The sequence below is a fragment of the Rhinichthys klamathensis genome, unplaced genomic scaffold (genome assembly GCF_029890125.1).
Source record: "Rhinichthys klamathensis goyatoka isolate OS25496 unplaced genomic scaffold, OSU_Roscu_1.1 h1tg000369l_1, whole genome shotgun sequence".
NCBI classification, from domain to species: Eukaryota; Metazoa; Chordata; class Actinopteri; order Cypriniformes; family Leuciscidae; genus Rhinichthys; species Rhinichthys klamathensis.
This window is the reverse complement of record NW_026606877.1, coordinates 537,586-564,253: the sequence shown is the minus strand read 5'-3', so window position 1 is coordinate 564,253 and position 26,668 is coordinate 537,586. Positions and strand designations below refer to the sequence as shown.

At 39.9% G+C, this 26,668-nt stretch overlaps 1 protein-coding gene across 3 annotated transcripts in view; it reads left to right on the top strand.

The window, feature by feature from the left end:
* The first annotated feature begins 7,924 nt into the window (after positions 1-7,924).
* The window catches only part of rasa1a (RAS p21 protein activator (GTPase activating protein) 1a), a 62,859-nt gene continuing 44,115 nt past the window's right edge, over positions 7,925-26,668 (top strand). Inside the window, exon 1 of one of the 3 annotated variants that reach the window (XM_056233404.1) lies at positions 7,925-8,861. In XM_056233404.1, coding sequence (XP_056089379.1) covers positions 8,494-8,861 — 368 coding nt within the window. In that variant the 5' untranslated portion in view covers positions 7,925-8,493. Of the gene's footprint in view, positions 8,862-18,617; positions 18,757-26,668 lie in introns of those variants that run through there. The other 2 variants (XM_056233405.1, XM_056233406.1) reach the window with 2 other exon arrangements.

Sequence of the window (26,668 nt, the reverse complement as noted above, 5' to 3'; positions counted from 1 at the left end):
AAAATCTAAAGTTAATAAGTTAATGGTCAAGAGCCCAACTAAAACACATACTTATCTCCATAATGGTGACTTAAACATTCCGGTTTTCTCCTTCAGAGATTCTGCTTGTTAACATCAGGTGTCTTCAATAATGCTCAATCATCACTCAATTCTTCACTTAATTAACTCATCAGCTCAGTTTAATTGGGTCGCTAAAATGACCAAATTCCATGATGTTGAAGTTACATGAACATATTATGTTTGTTTAACGAAACATAGTTATGTGGAACCGGTGGAACCTGTTTACATAAAAAAGTTAAGTAAAGCCAACATATCATTTTTTTGAGTGCATGTTGGGTTAAATATATATATATTCTTCATTTTATCTTTTAAGGCACAGACTGTGGCACATATTGTAAAAACAATATACACTCTTAAAATAAAGGTTCTTTATTGGCATATGGTTCCATGAAGAACTTTTGACATCTAATATTATCATTCCACAAAAGGTTATTTGAACCTTTTGTTCAAAATGGGTTGAAACATTTATTTGTATAGGATAATGTAATATGTATTTTTAAATGTTAGTCATTACATTACAAAACAAAATATCAACCAAAGTGACATTTATTATTATTATTTGGATTTATAGACACAGTGGAGAGCAGCAGACATAGCATGATCTTCTTGACCTTACTGGTTGTTGCTGGTATACAGACATTTGGATGGCAATTGTGGTGCAAGAGATACCACTGATCTACTCTCAGCAAAAAATATCTGGATTCTTGAACTATATCCAATTGTCTTTAGTACCTTCAGCAGTGCCACACACACACACAGAAAGACGTCCATAATGACAAAGTGGGGGGCTGGTAGATACTCATCAACAGGTGCTGGTGCTCCTCCACTTGGCTAACAGTCTAAGATGGACGATTAGCTGCACCCTGCTTTGAATCTCATTATCGTGGGTCTGGCAGACGCCATGGCTGCAGCAGCCTGTGCAGCAGGACAAAGAGCTATCCCTCTTCCCTACAAATCATCCACACAACACAAGCTGGCTTCCCGCAGTGCAGCCAAATCACACCACTGAGACAACACGGCCTCACTCCTACTTTGAGCACAAAAGAATGAATTATTACAGCGTGTATGGGAAAGGGTGATTTTCTTGCAGTTTCTTGACAATTTGTTGCTGATGTGTTCTGACTGCCTAGGGGGGAAAAAAACGTAGAAGAATGTACAGGTTTGCTAATATAACTTTTTTTTAATAAAATCTAGAAATAATCTAAAAGGGTCTTAATGGGATCCAATAAAAATCCTCTACAAATCTGCTACGAATTAAAATGAATGCAATGAACTTCGGAATTCAAAATAAAATAATGGGGTGTAGGTTCCAAATTATGATAAATACATTAGCAATCCTATAAATTCCTAAGGATATATTGGAAAACAATGTGACAGAAAAAGATATTTAATGTTACGGAAGATTTCCATTAAAAAAAATGCTGTTCCTTTGGACTTTCTATTCATCAAAGAATGAAAACAAATTATCACAGTTTTCACAAAAGTAATAAGCAGCACAGCTGTTTTTGACAATATAATATAATATAATATCAGCATTTCTAAGGAATCATGTGACACTGAAGACTACAGTAATGGCTGCTGAAAATTCAGTTTCCTATCAGTCAGTCATGTTCGAAAGACAAAAGAATGACAAATGGGGTCTCACTTGAGTTTTAGAAAAACGGCCAATGGAATTTGCGAGTGGAATTTGCATGCCGAGCCACTCCAAGGGTATTTAAGATGTCGGCACACATCCACTCATTCAGTTTTTTGCCGTTGAGATGCCGAGTGATGACGCGGGTCCTTCCCACGGGGGACCCAGAGTGCCATTTGGCGCTCCGGGTGAGGATCAGATGTCGATAGCTGCCTCAGAAAATGGGCTATTGTCTTCTGCAGAGGAAGATGAAGCTGAGCTTCCCCCTTTGGGTGTGAGTTGACAGCCATGCTTGTCCGGGTCACCGCAGGCATTGGACTTGAGTGGAACCGGTTGGATGATTGGTTCCTGGGTGCGGCTCACGATTCACAGCTACGTGCCTCCCTGGTGCCTTTATTCCCAGAAGTGCATGAGGAGGTTCAGAAGTTGTGGAAGGTACCTTTGACTGCTTTGCAGCCACAAGGGGTATGTGGAAAGTGCTCAAAGTTCCGCCACCTGGCGGAACCATCCGTATCTCCCGTCCATGTCCTGTAAGACGATGGCAGCTCTGGCTGCTAAGGCTTACAGTGCTGCTGGAGAGGCCACCTCTGCCTTGCATGCAATGGCTATCCTGCAAGTACACCAGTCCAAAGTACTGAAATAACTGCACTAGGGTAGTTCTGAACCGGGGTTGATGCAGGAACTGCGCACAGGGACTGACCTCATCCTCCGGGCAACAAAAGTCACGGCGTGGGCCCTTGGTCAGACGATGTCCACTCTGGTGGTCCAAGAACGTGATATCTGGCAGACTGGCAGAACCTTGCTGAGATGCGGGAAGCCAACAAAGTGAGCTTTCTCAACGCCCCCATCCCACAAGGTGGCCTCTTCGGCGACACTGTCGAGGACTTCGCCCAGCAGTTCTTGGCAGTCTAGAAGCAGACTGAGGCGACAAAGCACACCCTGCCTCGTCGTGACATCAGGCCGTCACGGGCTGTCCCCCAGTTTGCTCGTCGCAGAGGGCATCCCACTTCGGCATCAACATCTGCTCCAGCACGACCGGTAACAACACCCCAGCCGCCCCATCAAGCTTCTAGCAGGAAGGTGACACAGCCCGTCCCTCAGGCCGCTAAACCCTCCAAATGCCCATAGAAGCGGCTCTGATTCAGGCGGCCCAGAGATGAGGGGAGCTGCGCTCGACCAGGAGGTGGTGAAGCTCTCCCTTGTGCAGCAGCTCAGATCGCTCCGTGCCATTTACATTCCAGGCGAGCTCAGTTGTTTGGTCAAGGCGCTCTCACAACAGCTCACAGCTCTTTTACTCTCTGACGGAGGACCCTACGCAAATACGTATTTCCCCCAGTGAGCCTACTCGCACAAACATTGTGCAGGGTCACGCCCGTTTCACACATACTCCGTTTGCAGTGCGTATGCGGTGCGTATTTTTTTCCGTACCCATGTTAACAGGTTAGAGCTTTCACACTGCACGCGGATGCAGTCCGTCGATCCGTTCCAGTTGCGGTGCGTATACAGCAGGGCAGAGATCGTTTCCGCACCGAGTCTATTTTTGCTGTGCTGCAAACGCTGAATTAAAGTGACAGCACACGGTTCGTGGTCAAAATGAACACAGACTGACCTGAATGTAGTAGGTTAATTTCACCATAAATGCATTTAATTCAATAAAATGTAGTAATCTCACCATAAATGTATTTAATTAAATAAAATGTAACCATAAATGCATTAAATTAAATACTACTATTTTTCATAGTCATCTTTTTACTTTAAGACCGGGGTAAAGCAAGAATTTACTTCAATGCCACATAATGAACGACACTCGTCTCATTCGTTGAGGTGGAAAAACAAGTTATTTGTGACATGCAAGATTTATTGTATAAAGATTTAAATTATGCAAAAGAAAGGTATGAGTCTGCTGTTTTTGTCAATTTTAAGTTTTAATTTAAAATGTTTGCGATTTTAATATAAGTACATGGTTAAATATGTTACCACTTGCTTGAGCAACTTAATATATAATCTATATAAAAGTAATGCATTGAATAATACGTTGTTTAAAATGTGTTTAAACGTGAATACGTCTATTAAAGAGTGTATACGTGTAGTAGCTTATCAACGAGAATCGCACTGGAGGCAAAAACTTTTTTTATATAAAAGTTGCTGATGACTTGATTTGATTGATGATTTTTTAAAATACAAATAGTGAGTAAAGGTGTTTCGCACTGCAAACGCACGCAGCATATGTGAAAGCACTATAGCACATGCTACTCCTGTACCGCATACGCACTGCAACACGCACCGCATACGCACTGCACACGGAGTATGTGTGAAACGGGCGTCAGGGAGGACAAGGAACAGGTATTGGTGGTTGCGCCTTACTGACCCATCCGGACCTGGTTTTCAGGCCTGATGCTCCTTGCGACAGACCCTCCTTGGCGGATTCCCCTGAGGAAGGATCTTCTTTCTTAGGGACGGGGTACCATATGGCACCCATGTCTAGACTTCTGGAACCTCCACGTGTGGTTTCTGGAAGGGACGTGGAGAATTTAAGAGGCCTACCACCGGCGGTGGTAAACAATATCACTCAAGCCAGAGCTCCCTCTACTAGCTGAGCTTATGCTTTGAAGTAGAGTTTGTTCGCTGAGTGGTGCTCTTCCCATCAGGAAGACCTCCGGAGATGCCAGATCGGTTCTGTGCTTTCCTTCCTGCAAGAAGGGTTGGAGCGGAGGCTGACCCCCTCCACCTTGAAGGTGTATGTTGCCGCCATTGTGGTGCATCATGTTCCAATAAGTCACTAGGAAAGCACAACTTGGTCATCAAGTTCCTGAGAAGTACCAGGAAGTTAAATCCTTCTCTGTGGTCCTTTCTGGTCTGCAGAGAGCTCCTTTTGAGCCGCTTGAGTCAGTTGAGCTTAAGATCCTATCTATAAAGACAGTGCTCCTGACCACACTCACTTCCATCAAGAGGGTGGGGAATCTGCAGGCATTTCATCAGTGAATTGTGCCTTGAGTTCAGGCTGGCCGCTTCTCACATCATCCTGAGACTCCGGCCCGGATATTTGCCCAAAGTTCCCACCACTCCTTTTCAAGACCATGCAGGTGCTGAACTTGCAAGAGCTGCTCCCGGATGAGGCAGACCCAGCCCTTGCATTGCTGTGTCCCTTTCGTGCCCTGTTTGTTTACGTGGACCGCATGCAGAGATTCAGATGTTCTGAGCAGCACCACCATGAACACATATTAGTGCTTTCTTTGCTCTTCAGGTGAGTTCCCACTTGGTGAAACCTGGAGTGAATTACGTCGAACATCCTTCAGCAGTCAGACGCGGCGGAGGTGTCCAACGCCAGACACAGTACTTGAGTGCATGCCCTGTCGGTCGACCCTTGTACTGGGCTAAATGCTCCATAAGTTGTGATTCCCCCTTGGTAATCCCATATGTGTATTCTTCCACAATAGGGTTCCCTGTCGGTAAACCTGTGTTTTTCCCTGGGCAGATTTTGCTCTCCCTCCCTGTCTCTGTAGTAGTTTTATCCCTGTCTAAGCAGGAACTACCGCAGAGATCTTTTCATATATAGCACTGCCCCATGGGTCAGTTCATTCATTTTCCTCCTTATGGGTAGGATATGGCCTATGTACCATTCATCTCCATTAGACTAAGTACGCTTCCCCAGCATTAATAACACAAAATGGGAATTGAGACCTGAAGCTCTCTTCCCGTGAAACAACAAATGTAAAATGAACATCAGGCAGCAGCTATGACCGTCTTCATGGTAAGCCCTGTCCTTTCCATCCCTAGTTCCTGATGGAGGGAACAGAGACATTATGTCCCTCCTGCCAAAAACCTGAATCACCGCTAAATGGCCGGCATCCCCATCTCGGCTCCTCAGTGAAAACCTGAGTGATAGGACTCACCAATTCCGTTGGCCGTTTTTCTAAAAGTCAGAGGGGATTGGGGTTCCCAAGTGAGACCCCATTTGTAAGTTTTTCAACATAACATCTCCGTTCCCTCCATCAGAAAACGAGGGTTACATTACGCACAACCGGCGCTACGTCATAGAATGTCTCTGAACAGATTCACGCCCACTTTTGGGGGAAATAAACTAGACTTCCCATAGACTTCAATACAAAATAGCTCACAAAACAACGTCCGTACACAGCCGAAAGGCGTGAATAACTTAAGAAATCATTAAACATGTCAAGTAATTATATGTCCACCCTGTCTGCCATAGAGCGTAAAAGATACATACACAAATTTAATTTGGTCAATTTAAAAACATGTCCCTTCATTCTCCCAGCGTCAAATTGGTGTAACAACCCCACCCAGTGGCCAGAGGTGTCTTTCTTTTACTGTCTATGGTCTTACCCTGACATTTACTCGTATCGTACTTTATCGAGTCACCATATGGTAAGCCAGTGAATGATTTTACTTCGTTTTTGAGAGTAAACGTCTTTAAATGTATATATTTTGTCTTATAATATACATTATAATATATATAACCTCACTGGGTGGGGTTGTTACACCAATTTGACGCTGGGAGAATAAACAGACATGTTTTTAAATTGACCAAATTAAGTTTGTGTATGCATCTTTTACGCTCTATGGCAGGCAGGGTGGACATATAATTACTTGACATGTTTGATTTCTTAAGTTATTTACTCCTGTCGGCTGTGTACGGACGTTGGTTTTTGCCGTTATTTTGTATTGAAGTCTATGGGAAGTCTAGTTTGTTTTCCCCCAAAAAGGGGCGGGGACGAAATTGACAGTTAAGTTCCCGGATGTGCCGGTTGTGCGTATTACTAACCAAGATATTTTTGTCATCACAAGAATAACTTACATTTTAAAATTAAATTAGAAATAGTTATTTTAAATTGTAATAATGTTTCACAACATTACTGTTTTGATAACATAAATGCAGCCTTGGTGAGGATATGAAAAACAAAACATTAAACTCCAAAACATTTGAATGGTGTAGGTATACTGCAATTTAAGAATCATTTTGCAAGATTAACAATAAACTTGAATAATCAAATTTAGCAATAATCTAATTTAAACTGCATAAAACAATTCTGAAGTAAAATAACAATAAACTTGTATTTAAATTTTTCAATACAAGTGTTGTATTGTCCATTTTCCTGTTAATATTGAAATTCCAAAATGTAATTTATAAGGGTGTAAAATATGCTTGTAGGTGCAAATCAGTACACCTATGGAACTTTGCCACAGCAATGTACAATGTACAGGCTGTGTGCTTATCAACATGACAGGGGTAAGTGTTTAGTCACCTGACATTTGAGAAATGTCATTGAGCTTTATATATCCTCTGCACTGAAGGCAGATATGTTTTGACAGTAGATAAGGAACAATGAACACAAATGCATCTGCAAGCCCTTAGTTCCCATGGCTACATCAAATCATTGCCTGATTAAATGTCCAGCAACATCTCTGCCTCCTCTCAAGCACAGCTGTAAAATATGGTTTCAACTGTAAAGGTATATAAACACCATGCAGCGTTATGAATAGGTTGAATAAGTGACGCTTAAAAATAAGTTAGAAATAAGTTGTCAATTTAATAATTCAAACATAAAAATTAAAGTAAATAAATAATAAATATTTAAAACTGTTTACTTATTAAGTCATGTTTTAAAATGTGGTTAAATAAAATAATAAATTAATAAATCATTTTAAATTGAGAAATAAATTGACTTATTCACTCTCAGAAAAAAGCTGTCACTGGAGTTCACTCATGGGGCAATTAATTTTAAGAGCAACATATAGGCCTATATGCTATAAGGCTACCGTGTAAACAATTAAACAGATACAAGACAAGTCAGTTCTGTTTAATTGTTGTTTCTTAAATAGCACTATTAGGCTATCACAAGTTTAAAATATCCAGGCTATTCATTTATGTGACATTTACAGTCAGGGACCACAAAACGTATCTGACCATATATCCACTGTGTCAAAAAACAGGCTATTTTATGCAGAAACGATGACTCAGCTAGGCTATGATTTCATTAAAAACAACATCAACAACAACAAGTTTATCAGCACATGAATCAGCCTAGGTTGAAAGGACAGACTATTGATATATAAAAATGTCAGCTGCGGTCAACATTTACTTCAGGATCAAAGGTGAGACGGTGTGTTTTGAATATGGGCAAAAAGGCTAATATCTATTTTCATTCCTTCTACTAGATCGCCGAGCTCACTGATGTGAATGCATCGGCTCTGTGATCGGCTAGCTTGGTCTGCGCATGAGCGGGGGACGCGCTGGGGAGAGGAGTGGGACTGGGAGCAGCTGTGGCAAATGTTTCACCAGTCCAGCAATCTCGAGAAGAAAAGGCAATTTACTGCAAAGGAAAACTCTTTAACGTACTCCTTGAGCGGAATCGATTGAGGAGAAACGTGTCGGACGTCCGCGGTCATCTGCGAAGCGTCCGAAGTAGCAGATCGGCGCGTTTTCTGAACTCAATGCAAACAAAATAACAACCCCGAAAGACTGACAATAAAAGACCACAACTGACACCAGTCCGAACCAGGGCCTCGACACACCATCCTCTCATCTACTCGGACAATTCTCCTGTATCACTTAAGAAAAGCCCGTCTTCTCTTTGTGAAACTCAGGAAACAATGAAGACCTAAACTCATGTGCTAGCCGCGGAGCTGAGTGTGTGTGTGTGTGTGTGTGTGTGAGAGAGAGAGAGAGAGTGTGTGTGCTCTTCTCCAGGAAACTTTCTCCCGTCGCTTTAAAAGACTGGAAGCAGAAGAAGCTTTGACAGACTTGGAGAAGAAGCTCAGGCTGTCTTCTAGATTCCTGCATGGAGGTGAGGGGCGAGGACAGGGAATCGGACGGCAGCAGAGGCCCCGACTCGACCCACTTTCCTCTTTACAGCAAACCTGCGCGAGCGCGGGTCACGGATTCTGACATGATGATCTACCCGAGCGCTGGAGGAGAAGATCTCACTGGGAGAGGAGCTGCTGGATGCGAGTCTCCCTCCTCAGATGGGCCGGGCAGCAGCCGGATGTCCCCCACCGACGGGCCCACTGTCTTCCCACCTTTACCGCCGCCCCCTCCGCCGTCTGGAATTGGGGCGCAGGGGAGTGTGGATGAAAGTGATCAACAGGATGGGCCAGAATATGAGGAAGAGGAGGTTGTATTCCCCCTCTCTGCGCCGCCCACCAACCAGTAAGGATTCATCTCGCACACATCTATATTTTATGTTAGTAATTCATGATGGGAAAGCATCATCCTATTGGCTGTTTCTCAAAACCTAGTAAGCTGTCTACATCAATTGGGTTGATGCTGTATTCTACAGTCTTTCTGTTGTTGGTTAATGACCTGCAGTTGTTGTTTCCAGAAATCTACCGTATAATACAGTTAAGTTGCAAGGATTAGATGATTTTTATAACTCTATACGTCTAGAATAATAGTATAGTATAACAGCTATTGAAACCTCTGTCTGTTGTGATAATTCAGGTGGTACAATGAAAGGTCACATGATAGTCTCAAAAAAAAAAAAAAAATGTAGCCAAAATGATGTAATACATCGTGTTATCAACTGTTATCAAAAAGATAAAACGCCAGTCAAATAACGTAATAAAGCATTAACTGATTTTCAATATATTAAAAACACTGCAATATACATAACTGATGACAATATATATATATATATATTTTAAATATAACAGTCCGCTATAACTTGTTATTCCTCATACCTTGTAAAGTGATGCATACTTTTTAGTCATTAAATAAATAAAAAAGTTTTTAACAGTTTTAAAACAATATGTCTTGCTAAATATGTTTTATATTTAGTTTTGTATAATATTAATTTGCACAATTAATACATTTAGTTAAATCATTTATATATTTATATATAAAATATAGTTAAAATAATTATAATATTTCTTACTGTTTATTGTAGTAACTTTTTAGCATTTGTACTATTTCTTTATATTTTTGACAGTAGGTACAGGCAGCTTTCAGATGATATATTTACTTCCTCGTATTGCAGAATGCATAACTGACTAGCTCTTATGCTATTTATATTGTAATATGGGCTAGCCATATAACTTTACCACCTTTCTTCTTGAGATGTTGTCTCGTGTTGTCTTTTCACTGTATTTCGCCACTGCATCATTTTGTTTTTAGTAGTAGAGTCTAATTGTGACCTATGCATTGTACACTAAAAAATGCTTGATAAAAACAACCCAATTTGGTTGTTTTACCCAGATGGTTGGGTTAAATGTTTGACCCAATCGGCTGGGTTGTTTTTTAATAAACTCAACAATTGATTAAAATTACTATATCACTGGCTTAAAATTAATTTATGGTTAATTTTAAGCCAGCGATATAGTAATTTTAATCAAATTATGCGTTGAAAAATTTAAATTTCACACAAAATTACTAGATTAACAACACGCAACAGTAATAAGTAAAAAGAAAACTGTACATGTGTATGTTAGTGAAAAAATTCAGAAAAGAATGACAACTATACAGCTTATACAGTACTGCACAATATATCGAAATATCGCAAATGTATATATCATGATATACATATCACAATTCGCAACGGCTTGCAATAACTGGGGTCATGAACAAAAGACAAAGATAAAATCACTCACTGCTTTTGGCTGAATAACTTTTGTAGCTTTAAAGGAACACTCCGACTTTTTGGGACTTTAGCCTATTCACCTTATCCCCCAGAGTTAGATAAGTCCATACATACCTTTTTCATCTCCGTGCGTGCTATAAGTCTGTTTGACGCACCCACCGCTAGCCTAGCTTAGCACAAAGACTGGATGTAAATGGTTGCAGCTAGCATACTAATCCAAATAAGTGACAAAAAGTCACAGAGTGTACAAAAAACAAAGTCACATGAGACACAGACATTTTAACCGTATAAATACTGGGAACTATATTCTCTGAAGGCGAAGCACTGCTACTTGGGCGGAGTGATAACCGCACCACCTGAGACGTACCGCACCCAAACTCTGAACGAACTCTCTGCTCCTCACCACGGCGCGTCTCAGGTGCTGCGGTTATCACTCCGCCCAAGTAGCAGTGCTTCGCCTTCTGAGAATATAGTTCCCAGTATTTATACGGTTAAAATATGTCTGTGTCTCATGTGACTTTGTTTTTTGTACACTCTGTGACTATACAAATCACAACATGTAAATAGGAAAATGTTTGCGTTATTTTGTCACTTATTTGGATTAGTATGCTAGCTGCAACCATTTACATCCAGTCTTTGTGCTAAGCTAGGCTAGCGGTGGGTGCGTCAAACAGACTTATAGCACGCAGGGAGATGAAAAAGGTATGTATGGACTTATCTAACTCTGGGGGATAAGGTGAATAGGCTAAAGTCCCAAAAAGTCGGAGTGTTCCTTTAATACGAATCAGGATATAGGCCTATATTTAATTCATACAGTTAAAACTAAGCAGTGTTTTCTTTTTTTACATTTGATTATTCAGTTTCTGTTGTTAAATAAACCTAATGTAGGCCTTCATGGAACCCTAAACCCCATGGTTTACACTGATGTTAAAATAACACTTATTATGCTACAGTAAAACACTGCTGTTCACTTTCAGAAGTTGTAGGGATGCTTTCTTGGCACAAAAAGAATGTGAAACACGTATGTAGGTTATATAATTTTAAAGATAATTTAAGTTTATTTTACACTTTATTATTGCATTATCGCATATCTCATTTTTCTTCAGTATTGTGCTGCCCTATTATACAGTTAAACAAAATTGCTTTTTAAAAGTTAAATAGTTAATAAAATTTGACCATATTTCATTCTTTTTTCTGACAGGCTCCTAATAACCTGCACATAAACGAGCAGTTCAGAGTTCTGATAACATATTTTAACATCCAAATTAGTAATATTCAGTATGATAACGAATAAAACTCAGTTTATTCAAGGAAAAAGCCGTTTCCATCATGCGAGACGACCGATGCTGATTGACTCATTTAGCTGACTGACATATCATCCCTGTATGTTGTAGGCTATTGCATTAAATTAAATGATTTACAGCACAGTAAAGACTTTATTGATGAAATAAAATGTATACTAACCATACCAATGAAATGTGGGCATTGAGAACTGCTCCTGATGAGGGTGCAAAAAGCCCGCCCTCTGTGTAACCCATCAGATGGGTTGTTGTGTCTACGGGTGGGGGAGGGGTGTATTGTTTCAACTGCCAGTGAGATTGACCAGCCACTAACCCAACGGCTGCCAAACACAAAATTGACCCAACCATGGAAAAATGAAAACAACAAAATGACTCAACATGCTCAACCCAGCGTTTGGGTAAAAAAAAAAAAAAAAACCCGGCGTTATTGCCTTGTATTAGTACAGTTTTTTGAATGCCTGTATGTATCTACAGCTTCCTTCTGCACACATTGTGAAACCACAGTTAACGATAAATGTTTGTGACTGCTTTCTGTGTCATCCATTATCATATTGGTGACAATATCAGTGGCTGAATCTAATGAAGAATGTCAGGGTGGTGAGTGACACTGTTCCTAATCTATATCACGATAAGCTAAATGAAAGTGTGTAATTTATTATGGCTCTCATATTTCTTTGTTTGCTCAAGAGCAGGTTGATAATCGGGCCTGGAGTTTTATATATGTGCACAGTTGTTTCAGCTCATTCTTAAACTAAATTTTAAAATACAAAAAGTTTTGTAATGCATTACTCATGTTTATTTCATTGATCAAGCCAGAATGATGCTCTTGACAGCAGCTCCCATCTTTCAAAGCAAACAAATGTAAATCATGTATTTTCACTATGATAGTTCTTTAGGATATAACGCCCTGTTGTCAGTGGTTTCCTTGAAAGTGATGAAACTTGTCACAGAAAGTGTGGGAATGAATTAGAGTTTTCTCTTGGCTTTCAGTTTCATTGATACTTTTCAGATTTATTTTTTATTTTTTAAGTAGGCCTACTGCGCAGTGCAAAAAAGAAACGCCTAACCTGTGATTTGTGCACTGCTGCTCTGCTCATACAGTTCACTCTTGAGCTACACTGTTGCCTTAGACTGGTGACCCAATTAGGATGAAAGTTTCCTCAGAGCTTCCAGATTATTGACTCTGACAGACTCGACTGCCTATAAGGCTGGGCAGAGTTGCTTTCTGATACGCCAATGCTAAACCAGAGGTGCTCCATAGGCTTATATTACCGCATGCACTCAGCGACTGCTGAATTTGCGCCATGATGAGGTATTATTCACATTTCAGCCCATATCTGCTCTAAATGGTTTAGGCTGTGACGGCTTATGGCTCAGTGCACGTCTAAAATGTGCAACACCTTTGCAGTGAAAAGGAAGCACCCGAGTGTCCCATGCGGTGCTGGTGACGTTAACAACTTGCTGGCTCTGTCGTTTTATTTTTGGCGTATATTCTGACACGTTTTTAAAAAAAAGACCTCCTTGTGTAGGAAGTACATAACTTGTATAAAGTGTATAGCTACATATTCAAATTGATTTCATAATTTCATTTTTTTTTCAACTGAGGCAGTTGTTTCAATGTTTTCTCACAGTAGTAGTTTGAATTTTTAGCGCAGTGTGGTTGTTACACATTCTCCGGTTTGGACGCGGTCCTGCTTGTCAGAAATGTGTGACTAAAGTTAGTGCTTTAGTCGCGCAGAGAAGACAGCCATGATCGCTCACGCCTCACTACTGTGCACTTCATTCATAAACAATGATGCCAGCAGCGGAATAAATATTTCACAGATGTTTTCTACTGTTTAACAAAGACAAAAAGGAGAGCGCATAAAGAGCTGGGTAGTGCTCCTCTCAAACACTGGGCTTTGAAAGCAAACAAACAGCACTGTGGAGAAAGAGCAGGTTGATTTTGTTTCCACGAAGATTAGAAGGGATTTTGAGTCATAAACGGTTTCCCTCAAGAGCTGGAAAGAGAGAGAGAAAGAGTTTGATTTGGAGATCAACATAAGTGAATATTGTGTCTGCTAGATAAGCAATTTCTCAAGAAACACTCTCTCAGTCAAGGGCTAATTGAGCACCCATGCTGGTTAATTGCCTTTTTTTTTTTGAGAAATACAGGGACTTTGGAATGCCAAGTGGCACTGCGAGCTGAAACTGCAGGTTACTGCGCTGAAATATGTTCTTTATGCATTCGAGAGGCTTATGCACTAGAAAAGTCTTCTTTCCTCTTTTTTTCTTCGTTAAAATAGCCTGGAACAACTTCTCCAATTATTATTTTTTGACTGCGTTCATGACCATATGTTTATAAAGCAACAATTCTATTGGACGGTTTGTTTTTAACCTTCTCTAAATTGCTCTTAAAATGTTTTCTGCATTTACTTTTAACCACCTCCCTGTTCCTTCTTTTAAGAAATCTGAGCAACAGGATTCATTCGAGCATTGCACATGCTTAATATCATTGCTTTGCTGTTTCTGGACATCTATTGATTTTTCTTGAGAAGAATGTAGGTCATATAGGTTCAAGTTGATATGATGCTTTTCCGTATTATAAAAGGTTATATCCTTTTATGGATTGTCAATTTTTTTTTAGAAAACCCATTTCTTAAATTTCATGATATATTCATGATATTGCATGAATATTAGCAATACATTGTGAAAGAAGATTGATCAACCAATATTTGGTAATTTTGAGAATTGGTTATTGGGTATAATTATACCCAATTTGACAGTTGCCAACAGCCTTGCCATTTTCCAAGATATTTTTATTTGAACATTTAGGCCTAATAAATCTGTTCTAAAACCAAGTGCCTTGAGCAAGCTGCCTTGTTCTCTTGTGTCTGAATAGATGTCTGCCTGGCCTGCCTTCTAAGGCAGTATCCTAACTGAAATGGAACCTCAGAAGTGACTGATTTGCAACACTCTACGGCGGCAACTCTGTATGTTAAACTAAAAGCTGGAATACATGACTTTTGAAGAAACAAAAAAAAAAAATATATATATATATATCCCTGATTTGTTGTCTGACTGAGGCGAAAAAAGTTGCCGAAAGTTTGTGCCAGTCTGGAGATTTTGAGCAGTCTGAGTTGACAGATCTCACAGAAAAACGTGTAGTGTATAATGGGCACAAAATCCGATTTTTGTTCAGATTATGATTCCATCCAGTTGGAGGATATGAAATCATGTTTGATATTTTTGAGATGATTTTAGAACTCTTATCGTTGTGTATGAGATATTTCTACTGAAACTGAAGCTGTACTTTATCTACCCAGACTGATCTCATGAAATGGCGTATGTATGACACGCCAATCCATTTTTGGCGTGCTAGTATCAACACGCATAATCGCTTTTCAGCGTGTTTATGAACGCCTTTGACTTAACGTTATATTACTGTATTATATATATATATAAATATATGACCTACCCCAACCCCGTCCCTAAACCTACCCGTCACTGGGGTTAATACCATTTATGAGTCTTCTCCTACCATCCTAGGAAAAGAAATATCGCTCCACAGATGTAGATATAGATTTTGCTTCGTTTCGCTCGGACATTTAACGGCGTACACATACACGCGGAATCACTCGGACATTTAACGGCGTAGACATACACGCAAAAGATTTCGGCGTGGACATACACGCGGATAGTTCAAAATGCGTATAGATAACACGCCACTTGACTTGAAAGTGGCGTGTATGTTTACGCAAAGTCATGATGTCATGTTGATCTACCAGTGTTGCAATAAAATACCATATCAATACATGATCTCATGAAAGTGCGTATCTTTAGCACAAATTTTATTTCTCGTGCCATTTATACGGCAAAAATAGTTTTTGCGTGTATATGATACGCACTGTAAAAACCCCTTAGGGGTGTGGAGTGCCTGCGTATTACACGCCACAAACTGCGTATCATATGCACGCAAAAACTATTTTTGGTGTATAAATGGCACAATAAATAAAATTCATGCTATATATACGCACTTTCATGAGATCGGGCTGAACAGAACATGTAACAAATTAGCCTCAATATTTGACATCAGCATGGATAAAACAACTGACTATACCACTCTTATTGTAATCTGTTTCCGATACTCCTAGCAACAAGACACGTGTGTCTCTGTGACTTTGTTGTGTTCGGAATGAAGTCTAGTAGTGTATGATCCCCAGTATAGTTTAGTGCACGATGACCTGTTTTTCTCTGTAACCATTTACAAAGTTGACAAGTGTATGATGCCTAGTGGTTTAAAGTCGGTCAGATTTTTAAAGTCATGTAGTGTATTCCAGTAAATAAAGTTAATTTATTTTCAGAAAGATATAAAATACAATTTTCCAAAAATATTAACATAAGTTCTCACTTATATTTTAATTGATTAAGCACAGTTCTTGCCACAGATAGCTGATATTTTTGCACATTCATGATATATAAGACAGATCTTTTAATATCGACTCTGATTTAAAATAAGCAGCAAAAATGGCATTACAGTTGGAATTTTCAATTAAATTTTTAATTTGGCCAAAAAAAGTCTCTTAGGAGGCAAAATAGGCTACTTGCGTAACGTTTGGAACAGCTTTTGTTCATTTTCTTCATCTAAGTTGGTTTTGGGACAGAGCTGCTGTTTAAAATAAAAGTTAATTTACATTATTGCCCATTCATAAGATATGTGTTAAAGGGATAGTTCACCCCAAAATGAAAATTCTGTCAGTAATTACTCACCTTCATGTTCGGAACATCTTCGGAACATGAATTAAGATATTTTTGATTAAATTGAGAGCTGGATCACTCCTCCATAGGCTTCTTAAGGGATCGAAACTGGCCGGCCCAAAAGTTATGAAAGACATCGTTAAAATAGTCCGAGTGACTACAGTGGCTCAATCTTAAGTTTATCAAGTGACGAGAATACTTTTTGTGCGCAAAAACAAACAAAAATAACGACTTTATTCAACTATTCATTTCCTTCTCTGTGGGCCTTGAGATTTCAAGTAGTGAAACTGCGCAGCGCTTCTGTGTTGTACATCACGCATCACACACTTGACCAGCGTCGGCCAATAGTGAGCCTACGTGTGACGTGCAGCACTGAAGCTTTGCGCAGTTTCACTACGTGAAATATCACGGCCCACAGAGAAGGAAATGATTAGTTGAATAAAGTCGTTATTTTTGTTTGTTTTTTTGCGATTGAGCCACTGTAGTCACTTGGACTATTTTAACGATGTCTTTAACTTTTCTCAGCCAACCAGTTTCGATCCCTTAAGAATTCAATTCAATTCAATTCAAATTTATTTGTATAGCGCTTTTCACAATACATATTGTTTCAAAGCAGCTTTACAGAAAGTGCATTTCAGAAATGTACATAGAAAAAATACAGTTAGTTAATCATGTATTAATTTAGGACATAACATATCGCCGGCGTTGAGTCGTCTCTTCACAGGCGTCGAGTCGTCTCGTCTCTTCTCATAAGAAGCCTATGGAGGAGTGAGCCAGCTCTCAGATTTAATCAAAAATATCTTAATTTGTGTTCCGAAGATGAACGGAAGTCTTACGGGGTTGGAACAACATGAGGGTGAGTAATTACTGACAGAATTTTCATTTTGGGGTGAACTAACCCTTTAATATCGACTCTGATGTAAAATAAGCAGCAAAATGGCAATACAGTTGGTATTTTCAATTAAATTTTGAATTTGGCCAAAAAAGGTATAGGAGGCAACATAATTACCTAACTTTTGGAACAACACTCTTCATTTTATTCATCTTATTTGGTTGTGGGACAGAGCTGTTGTTTAAAATAAAAGTTAATTTACTTTCAGTAAGATAAAAAATCCAAACTTATTAAGACTTAAATTTGGTCACTAACACTAAAAAGTTGATGCTAAATGATTTTAATTTCTACGAGTTGGTAGGAGATAGGAGTTTGCAGGTAACCAAATTATGTTACTAGTAAACAATGTCAAGTTTAAAAACACTTAATTTTACATAGCAGTGACATTTGATTGGAAAAAGACAGCCCATTTTCAACTAACAGCAGATTCGTGAGTACAGCACTTTGAGGATGTGTAATCCATCCTTCGTGTGACCCCTTTTCAGCTCCTTCTGCACAGTAACTGCTTGCTGAAGATGGGCTCTTTAGTCATCCATCTGTGTGCTGGAGGACAGTCCCCGTGTGCTGACTCTAACAAGCGGTGACGCTCCATCATGTGTGAAGAAAAACAAAGCTGTTTGGCAGCTGCTCACAGACCCTGTTCACCTCCACCTTTTTTTCCAGTGTGTAAACTCTTGAAAAATGACATCGCTACAGGCACTTTACATAATGGTTGGTCGTTGAGAAACCAGTTGGTTACTGATGTTCCAACCTGCCGAATTTTGCTCACTTTCAGAGTGTGACGATTTTATTTTGGTGTTTGAAGGAAAGGAAAGGTGTGTAAAAGTTTGAATTTGATCATAAAGGTTGTCTGATCCAAAAAATCCATTAAAAAATAGTCCAAAATAGAAAACTCATTTTTGAAACACCATTATTTACTGTTTCAAATTTGTATGGAACACCATTGTTTAGAAAAATTCAAACCATTATTTGCAGACATGACGAATATCATAAGGAATAAACAATTTTTTTAGTCTCTTGAGTGGTGGTCAGGTTGTGTCCTCCCACCTTGGAGTTCTTTAGCGTCCCGTTTGTCCCCTCCCTCCCGCTGCTTTCTTTTGCTGAGCCGTTTCATACTTTGCATTATTTGAATGACCGCCTTCACAGAGGAAAGGATGTCAAAGGCAGACGAGGCAAATTCAAGGGAAAGGTCTTCATTCTCCAGCATCTAACATCGTACTATTGAAGGAGTGATAACCGGCGTGGATTATTTCTCTTTTTGACATCATCTTAAACTGTGCCGACCATATGTGAGCTAGAGAACCCCCCCACCCCCCTCCCTCACTCTCATGCAGACATAGTTTCTACTCACTGACTTCAAGAGCTGTGTGGCGATCGCAGTCGAACAGCAGGTTCTCTGGGACATGGCGACGACCAAATGGGATGTTTGTCTGGTGAGACCGAGACAGACCCCAGCGACTCGGCAGCTGAGCGGGATTACTTTGTGAGTGAGTGAGAGCGAGTCGGAGAGCCCAGGATGCAGCAGAGGATGAATTCAGCGTAAGTGGGACACTAATGCTGCTGTTCGGAGCTCAGACTGGCAGAATATGGAGTCAAGAACTTCCTTTTTTTTGCCTAGTTTGTTCAGTTCTCACTTTCCAAAAATATTAATAATATATCTATCTATTTTACGGAATCTATTAAGCATGCTGATTCAGTTATTAGTTTGTTTCGTCTTCACTCAAAAATGTTGAAAATGTTTTTTCGTGGCATTTGTTGTGTGTGTGTGTATATATATTATATACATTTCTTATATACACTCACCGGCCACTTTATTAGGTACCCCATGCTAGTAACGGGTTGGACCCCCTTTTGCCTTCAGAACTGCCTCAATTCTTCGTGGCATAGATTCAACAAGGTGCTGGAAGCATTCCTCAGGGAGTTTGGTCCATATTGACATGATGGCATCATACAGTTGCCGCAGATTTGTCGGCTGCACATCCATGATGCGAATCTCCCGTTCCACCATATCCCAAAGATGCTCTATTGGGTTGAGATCTGGTGACTGTGGAGGCCATTTTAGTACAGTGAACTCATTGTCATGTTCAAGAAACCAATTTGAAATGATTAGAGCTTTGTGACATGGTGGAAGTAGCCATCAGAGGATGGGTACATGGTGGCCATAAAGGGATGGACATGGTCAGAAACAATGCTCAGGTAGGCCGTGGCATTTAAACGATGCCCAATTGGCACTAAGGGGCCTAAAGTGTGCCAGGAAAACATCCCCCACACCATTACACCACCACCACCAGCCTGCACAGTGGTAACAAGGCATGATGGTTCCATGTTCTCATTCTGTTTACGCCAAATTCTGACTCTAACATCTGAATGTCTCAACAGAAATCGAGACTCATCAGACCAGGCAACATTTTTCCAGTCTTCAACTGTTCAATTTTGGTGAGCTCTTGCAAATTGTAGCCTCTTTTTCCTATTTGTAGTGGAGATGAGTGGTACCCGGTGGAGTCTTCTGCTGTTGTAGCCCATCCGCCTCAAGGTTGTGCGTGTTGTGGCTTCACAAATGCTTTGCTGCATACCTCGGTTGTAACGAGTGGTTATTTCAGTCACTGTTGCCCTTCTATCAGCTCGAACCAGTCTGGCCATTCTCCTCTGACCTCTGGCATCAACAAGGCATTTCCGCCCACAGAACTGCCGCTCACTGGATGTTTTTTCTTTTTCGGACCATTCTCTGTAAACCCTAGAGATGGTTGTGCGTGAAAATCCCAGTAGATTAGCAGTTTCTGAAATACTCAGACCAGCCCTTCTGGCACCAACAATCATGCCACGTTCAAAGTCACTCAAATCAACTTTCTTCCCCATACTGATGCTCGGTTTGAACTGCAGGAGATTGTCTTGACCATGTCTACATGCCTAAATGCACAGTTGCCGCCATGTGATTGGCTGCTTAGAAATTAAGTGTTAACGAGCAGTTGGACAGGTGTACCTAATAAAGTGGCCGGTGAGTGTATATTATGTTTGTGTTTGTGTATATATGTGTATATATATATAGATATATGCACTCACCTAAAGGATTATTAGGAACACCTGTTCAATTTCTCATTAATGCAATTATCTAATCAACCAATCACATGGCAGTTGCTTCAATGAATTTAGGGGTGTGGTCCTGGTCAAGACAATCTCCTGAACTCCAAACTGAATGTCCGAATGGGAAAGAAAGGTGATTTAAGCAATTTTGAGCGTGGCATGGTTGTTGGTGCCAGATGGGCCGGTCTGATTATTTCACAATCTGCTCAGTTACTGGGATTTTCACGCACAACCATTTCTAGGGTTTACAAAGAATGGTGTGAAAAGGGAAAAACATCCAGTATGCGGCAGTCCTGTGGGTGAAAATGCCTTGTTGATGCTAGAGTTCAGAGGAGAATGGGCCGACTGATTCAAGCTGATAGAAGATCAACTTTGACTGAAATAACCACTCGTTACAACCGAGGTATGCAGCAAAGCATTTGTGAAGCCACAACACGCACAACCTTGAGGCGGATGGGCTACATCAGCAGAAGACCCCACCGGGTACCGCTCATCTCTACTACAAATAGGAAAAAGAGGCTACAATTTGCAAGAGCTCACCAAAATTGGACAGTTGAAGACTGGAAAAATGTTGCCTGGTCTGATGAGTCTCGATTTCTGTTGAGACATTCTGATGGTAGAGTCAAAATTTGGCGTAAACAGAATGAGAACATGGATCCATCATGCCTTGTTACCACTGTGCAGGCTGGTGGTGGTGGTGTAATGGTGTGGGGGATGTTTTCTTGGCACACTTTAGGCCCTTTAGTGCCAATTGAGCATTGTTTATATATGTGTGTATATATATTCAGTTTAATTTTCTATTGATTATAGATAGGACTATACACTTTATTTATTAAAATTAAACTGCATGTTTCCATTGATTGTGAAGTTACACATCAAGAATTACAGATCAAGCGCATGGGACTGCATGTTTTTTCTTGTTATGAATTGTATCCTATTTTCTGTTATTACAGTCAACTACGCGAAGTGATATGGAATGTAATGCGGTCAAGACCTGCTGGAACTACTTTAGCCGTGCGTTTCCCTGAAAATAATTGCACACACCTTAGAACGTTCGTCAACCAATCAGATTCAAGCATTCAACGGCCCTATAGTATCAATATATATATGAGCAATATCACACGAGTAGCAGTGCGATATGGCTGTATATCGATATGGCTGTATATCGATATGGCTGTGATTCGGCCATAGGTAATCACAGCGTGCTGATATACAGCCATATTGCATGGCTATGAGTGTAATATTGCGTTTATACAACAGTTCGACGGCACAAGGGAGTAAATAAATAACAACAACAAAGTGTCTTTAAAAACCCTTTTTTGTGCACAACTACTTCCTTCCACCACAGATTTAAATCTCAAATTGACAGTTGAGCCCAAGCCTCCGTTACTAATTCTAAAACGTCACGATTCACGAACTTGTAACGAAGGAACGTTGAGTCGCTTCTTTGAAGCTTATTGTATTATGTAGAGTAGATTATTATGGTATTATGAGAGAGAGATAGAATAAACAAGTGTATTACCTGCCTCTGATATTGCATTCATTCTTCAGGTCGATGTCTATAATATATCCAAAAAAATCAGTTTGAATGTCCGCTGAGGAAAGCGATATGTTCGTCTTTATCCTTCCCATGACAGTGCTATAACAACTTCTTGTTCTGACTCACTCATAAAGACAGTCTTTGCCGCCATCTAATGACGTAATAATGTAACTCACTGAAGTCCATATCACGATCCTTTCTCAATACCAAATATGGCATATTATTTATATAAAATAATATTTAATGAACAACAATCGGCATTATAAAAGACAATAGGAAATAAACAAGCAAATAATTCAGTAAAACATACAAAAGCAGTAACCTGGCCCTTGCCAGATGAATTTCGCTCCGCCTAGCTTCACTCACATCCATCTGGAACCGATCCATTGAAATGGCGTTTCAGAAGGCTGGGCCTTATCAAAAATCCTTGCATATGATTGGATAAGCCACTTGTCTGTCATCTTTATCGACGTGCTATTTCAACCACTCACACCGAAGCCAACCCGTGACGCTGAAGAATCCGGTCGGGAGAAGGCACTGATCTATATAACATCGTTTCCACCAACAAAAGCCTTAAGAGCCGTTCTCTGATGTTCTTTTAATGAAACAATATTAGGTAGATTGGACAACACGGATGAAATCAATGTTAACAGCATCAACGTTAACGCTTGTTTCCTCGATGCGAGCCGCCATTGTTGTCTAAATCAAAACAGTCTCACGGTCGCTTCTCCACTACGTCACATTTATGAAACTCCCGCCCTGCGTCCTGATTGGCTAAACCATAAAGTTGGTTGGAGAAATCACTCTCAATGGAAGAGGTTCCAGATGGATGTGAGTGAAGCTAGGCGGAGCGAAATTCATCTGGCTAGGGCCAGGTTACAAAAGCAGTGCTCTAGTACAGAATTTAAGTGAAATATAGCCTAAATATAAAGTTATGAAACTTAATTTTCCCCTTAACTTTTTGGTCCTTAGTTTTGTCAGAACCAGAACAAAAGTGGATGTTACTTGTTCAGATGACATATTCCTGTGGAAATTCTTATGTTGGTCATACTTCCAAAAAGTAGAATTTGTGATTCTGAATGACAGTATCCACACCGGTGCGGCGACTGACAGCCGCACACTCTCCTCAAACATTGTGTTCATCCGCGCTGTGCCGTGTCGAGGCACAGCTCACGTAAAGTTGATTATTCTACGAATAACTGCAATTGCAGATTTCGGACAGAGATGGCGACAAAGAGGAAAAACTGCGGACTGCAGCTTTAATATACCGCAAATTAATTATATCTCATATTTAATCACATAAGAGCCAGCGGCAAATTCCCGAAGGACTGGCCGAGATGACGCTGTTCTCTGCGGGTATTTGAGCACTGAACAGTCGCTGACGACCTGAGCTCGCATCTGCGAAAGCGTCTAAACCGATTGTATAATAGGCACTATGATTATATATGAGTCACATATTTGAGGTCTAAATAATTACATTTTCGCGCGGCTGGAAAAGGCTCTCAGCCAATCAAATTCTAGAACCAGAAAGAACTGTTGTATAAATATATTTTTAAGGGGGATTAATCCTTGGGCTTGGACTGTCAAATACACACACTTATGTGTCAAAATGCCCGTCACAATTGTTTATGTCTTAAGTCAGACTGATCTCATGAAATGGCGTATGTATGACACGCCAATTCGTATTTCCATTTTTGGCGTGCTATCAACACGCATAATCGCTTTTCAGCGTGTTTATCAACGCCTTTGACTTAACGTTATATTACTGTATTATGTATATATAAATATATGACCTACCCCAACCCCGTCCCTAAACCTACCCGTCATCGGGGTTAATACCATTTATGAGTCTTGATAGCCCTGAACACTGTAGGAGGTCACATGCAGGTGTTCTGCTTGCATCGCGTGTGAAATGTCTTCATCCCAGGTACAGTGGCATATATTTCAGCATGTCATATGAATATAATTTCGTGGGTTTTATTTTTTTTTCTAACGACAAATGATCGCGATGCTCACGTTTACAAGCCAGCGTCATTATAGTAGCCTAGTCTATTGGTTACCGTTTTACTGAATCTATATGATACTTCAATGCAATGTTTGAGTGGTTGATAATAACCATATATCGTCAATATTATAATATCAAGCTACCATAAATGAATCTGCAAATTTTACAAATCGATTTGCATTATAGCTTGAGGCAAGACAAATAAACAAATATCACAGACATGTTAGGTATCCTAAAATATGATTTTATTAATAATCTTCCTCCTTTCTTTGTACATGTTGAGTAGACTACACTTTTTAGGTCAAACATTTGCTATTTGCATTTCATCGATTGCAAAGTTCAAATCAGAACGAGAATACTAGCGATAGCTAACCATCAAAAACTAGAATATCGTTACTAGCTACCAGATTGATAATTCGCTACTACTCTAGCGAATTAGAGAGGTTAGAGAGAGGCATTCTTTTTTCGACGGGGGTTCGATGCTCCCTCCACACGCAAGGTCTCTCGCTCGCTTTCTCTCTCTGCCGTCCGCGCGCGTTGGAGCACAGTCTCTGTCTCGCGTGCGCGCTCGCTCTAGATTCTGGGAGATTTGAACTAATTTGCGGTATAACTTGATCACGAGTGGCTCAACAGGTAGATCTATAGATAAACTCATCTTTCAGGCATTTGACCGACCGGGTTGACAATTTAGCGTGAGAAACCGGGGGTGTGGCGTGTGAGCGTGTGAAACCAATCAAATGCGGGTGTCTCACGGCCAATGCGTGAGAGTTGGCAGCTCTGCAATGTTGATCCTCGTTCTGCCTTTAACGCGATCACTTTCTCTTTTTCTCTTTTTGCTTTGCTCCGATAAAACCTTTGCTTTCTTGTTTTTCTGTGCTGCTTCGGCCATGACTATAACATTTGGCTCGCAAGTCCGATTTTAAGGAAGTGGGGGTGGTGGTGGAAGTGACGTATATGCCGTAAAGCAGTCGAATTTTGTAGTTCTCTTTGTTCGCCGGTTACTACCCGAAACCCGAAGTTTAAAAGTATGATTAAAAACGCTACAGACTCCGTCAGGCTATGGCAGACGTGTCATTCAACCTATTGTAAGTCGATGTACCATCACAAGAGACTTGGAAATATATTATGAAGGTTGAAAAGTTACCTGTTGTTACTTTAATAGTGACTGCAGCCTAATATATCTCCGGCCGTCTGTGCCATTAAGGTTAACCAAACAATCTCATTGCTCTTGACTGAATCATCTTTTTTAATTTTAATAAGAATAAATGTAAGTTCAATTGACACTATTAAACATATATTTTTGTACAATTAATTACTTAATACAATTTAGGTATACATTTTATATAGACCTATTTAAGTAAAAATATTTCTAGGCTATTTATTACTGTGTTTTGTAATATTGGAGTCTATAAATAAAAAATAAAAAAGTTAAATATTGAATTCTTTTGAATGAAAAAAAAAAACAACCCTTTAATTAATTTGAGCAAATGCATAAATATTGAGATATATGTTGAATATCGCCAAAAACACTATGGATAATTTTTAAACCTGTATAGTTCTCACTGAAGATTTATTGTTTACCTGAATTATTTTCTTACATTTTATATAATATATTTTGACTATCAACAATGTGTTTAGACATGAAATAATGTGTTTAGTTATGAAATAATTAAAAGTGTCTCAGGTGGACAGATGTTTGATGCATGAATTTGTAATTAAAGGACAAGTTCGGTATTTTACACTTAAAGCCCTGTTTTAAGATCGTTTCTGATGAAATAGAACGGTTAAGATTAAAATTTGGACACATGCTGCTGGCCCGAGAATTTTCGATTTCTGTGGTTGCACCCCCCCCCCCCCCCCCCCCCCCCCACACACCTCCACACCTCCACAATGGTTGCATAGGTGCACTGGAACAATCCTTCCTAAAACGCATTAAACTTTAGTTTACAAAGACGTTAAACTCACCGAGTGGTCAGGGGTGTTCACTGATGCGCTCACACAAAAATCGCTGCAAAAGATGCTTTCCAACAGGTTTTATCGTAGTTTTTGTCCAACTCCGACTTGGACAAATACTATGATAAAACCTGTTTTATCAGAAAGGATCTTAAAACAGGGCTTTAAGTGTAAAATACCGAACTTGTCCTTTAAGGATGGTTACATAGTGCTTGTAGTAAGAGCTGTTGAATTAGTGATGTTTTTTTCTTCAATATGAATGTTTTAAACCATTTGAGGACAAATTTACTTATTCATCAGTTTCAAACTGTCAGGGTGTTTTCACAACAGTGATGCTATTTTTCTGGGGATCAGATGGAGATCATGAGTTCTTTGGTGTTCTCCTTGTGCAGAATGAGAGATGAGCTCAGATGACAGCTGACATCAGTTTTGAAAGGCACTGTTAACTTAAGGCTGTGCAGTTTCATCATTGTAATACTGATGAGCAATGACGTGACATCTTTAGAGGTTTTTTGAGGTAGTCGAGACCTATAAAGAGAGACGGATGTGTTGAAAGTGCGCAAGAGAGCGAATACGACCCCTCAATCAAGTCTCAACAAGCCCGCTCTGCCCTCGCTTCCTCCCAGATGAAGTGCTGTAAATTGAGAGGTCCGACTACTTCCCTGATGGCTGGCATGGGCTTACCACAGAAAGGTCATGTCCTGTTTTCAGTGAGCCATCTATGAAGAAGAAACTTGCAGGAAGAATATTGCCATGCTTCCCTGGTATCTTGTCAGGATCTTTTCACTGAATTTTTGGTGAATAATTCAAAAGGCGATTTTTTTTTCCAAAGCTATATGGATCTAAAAATACAGCCATTGTCTGGAAATCAT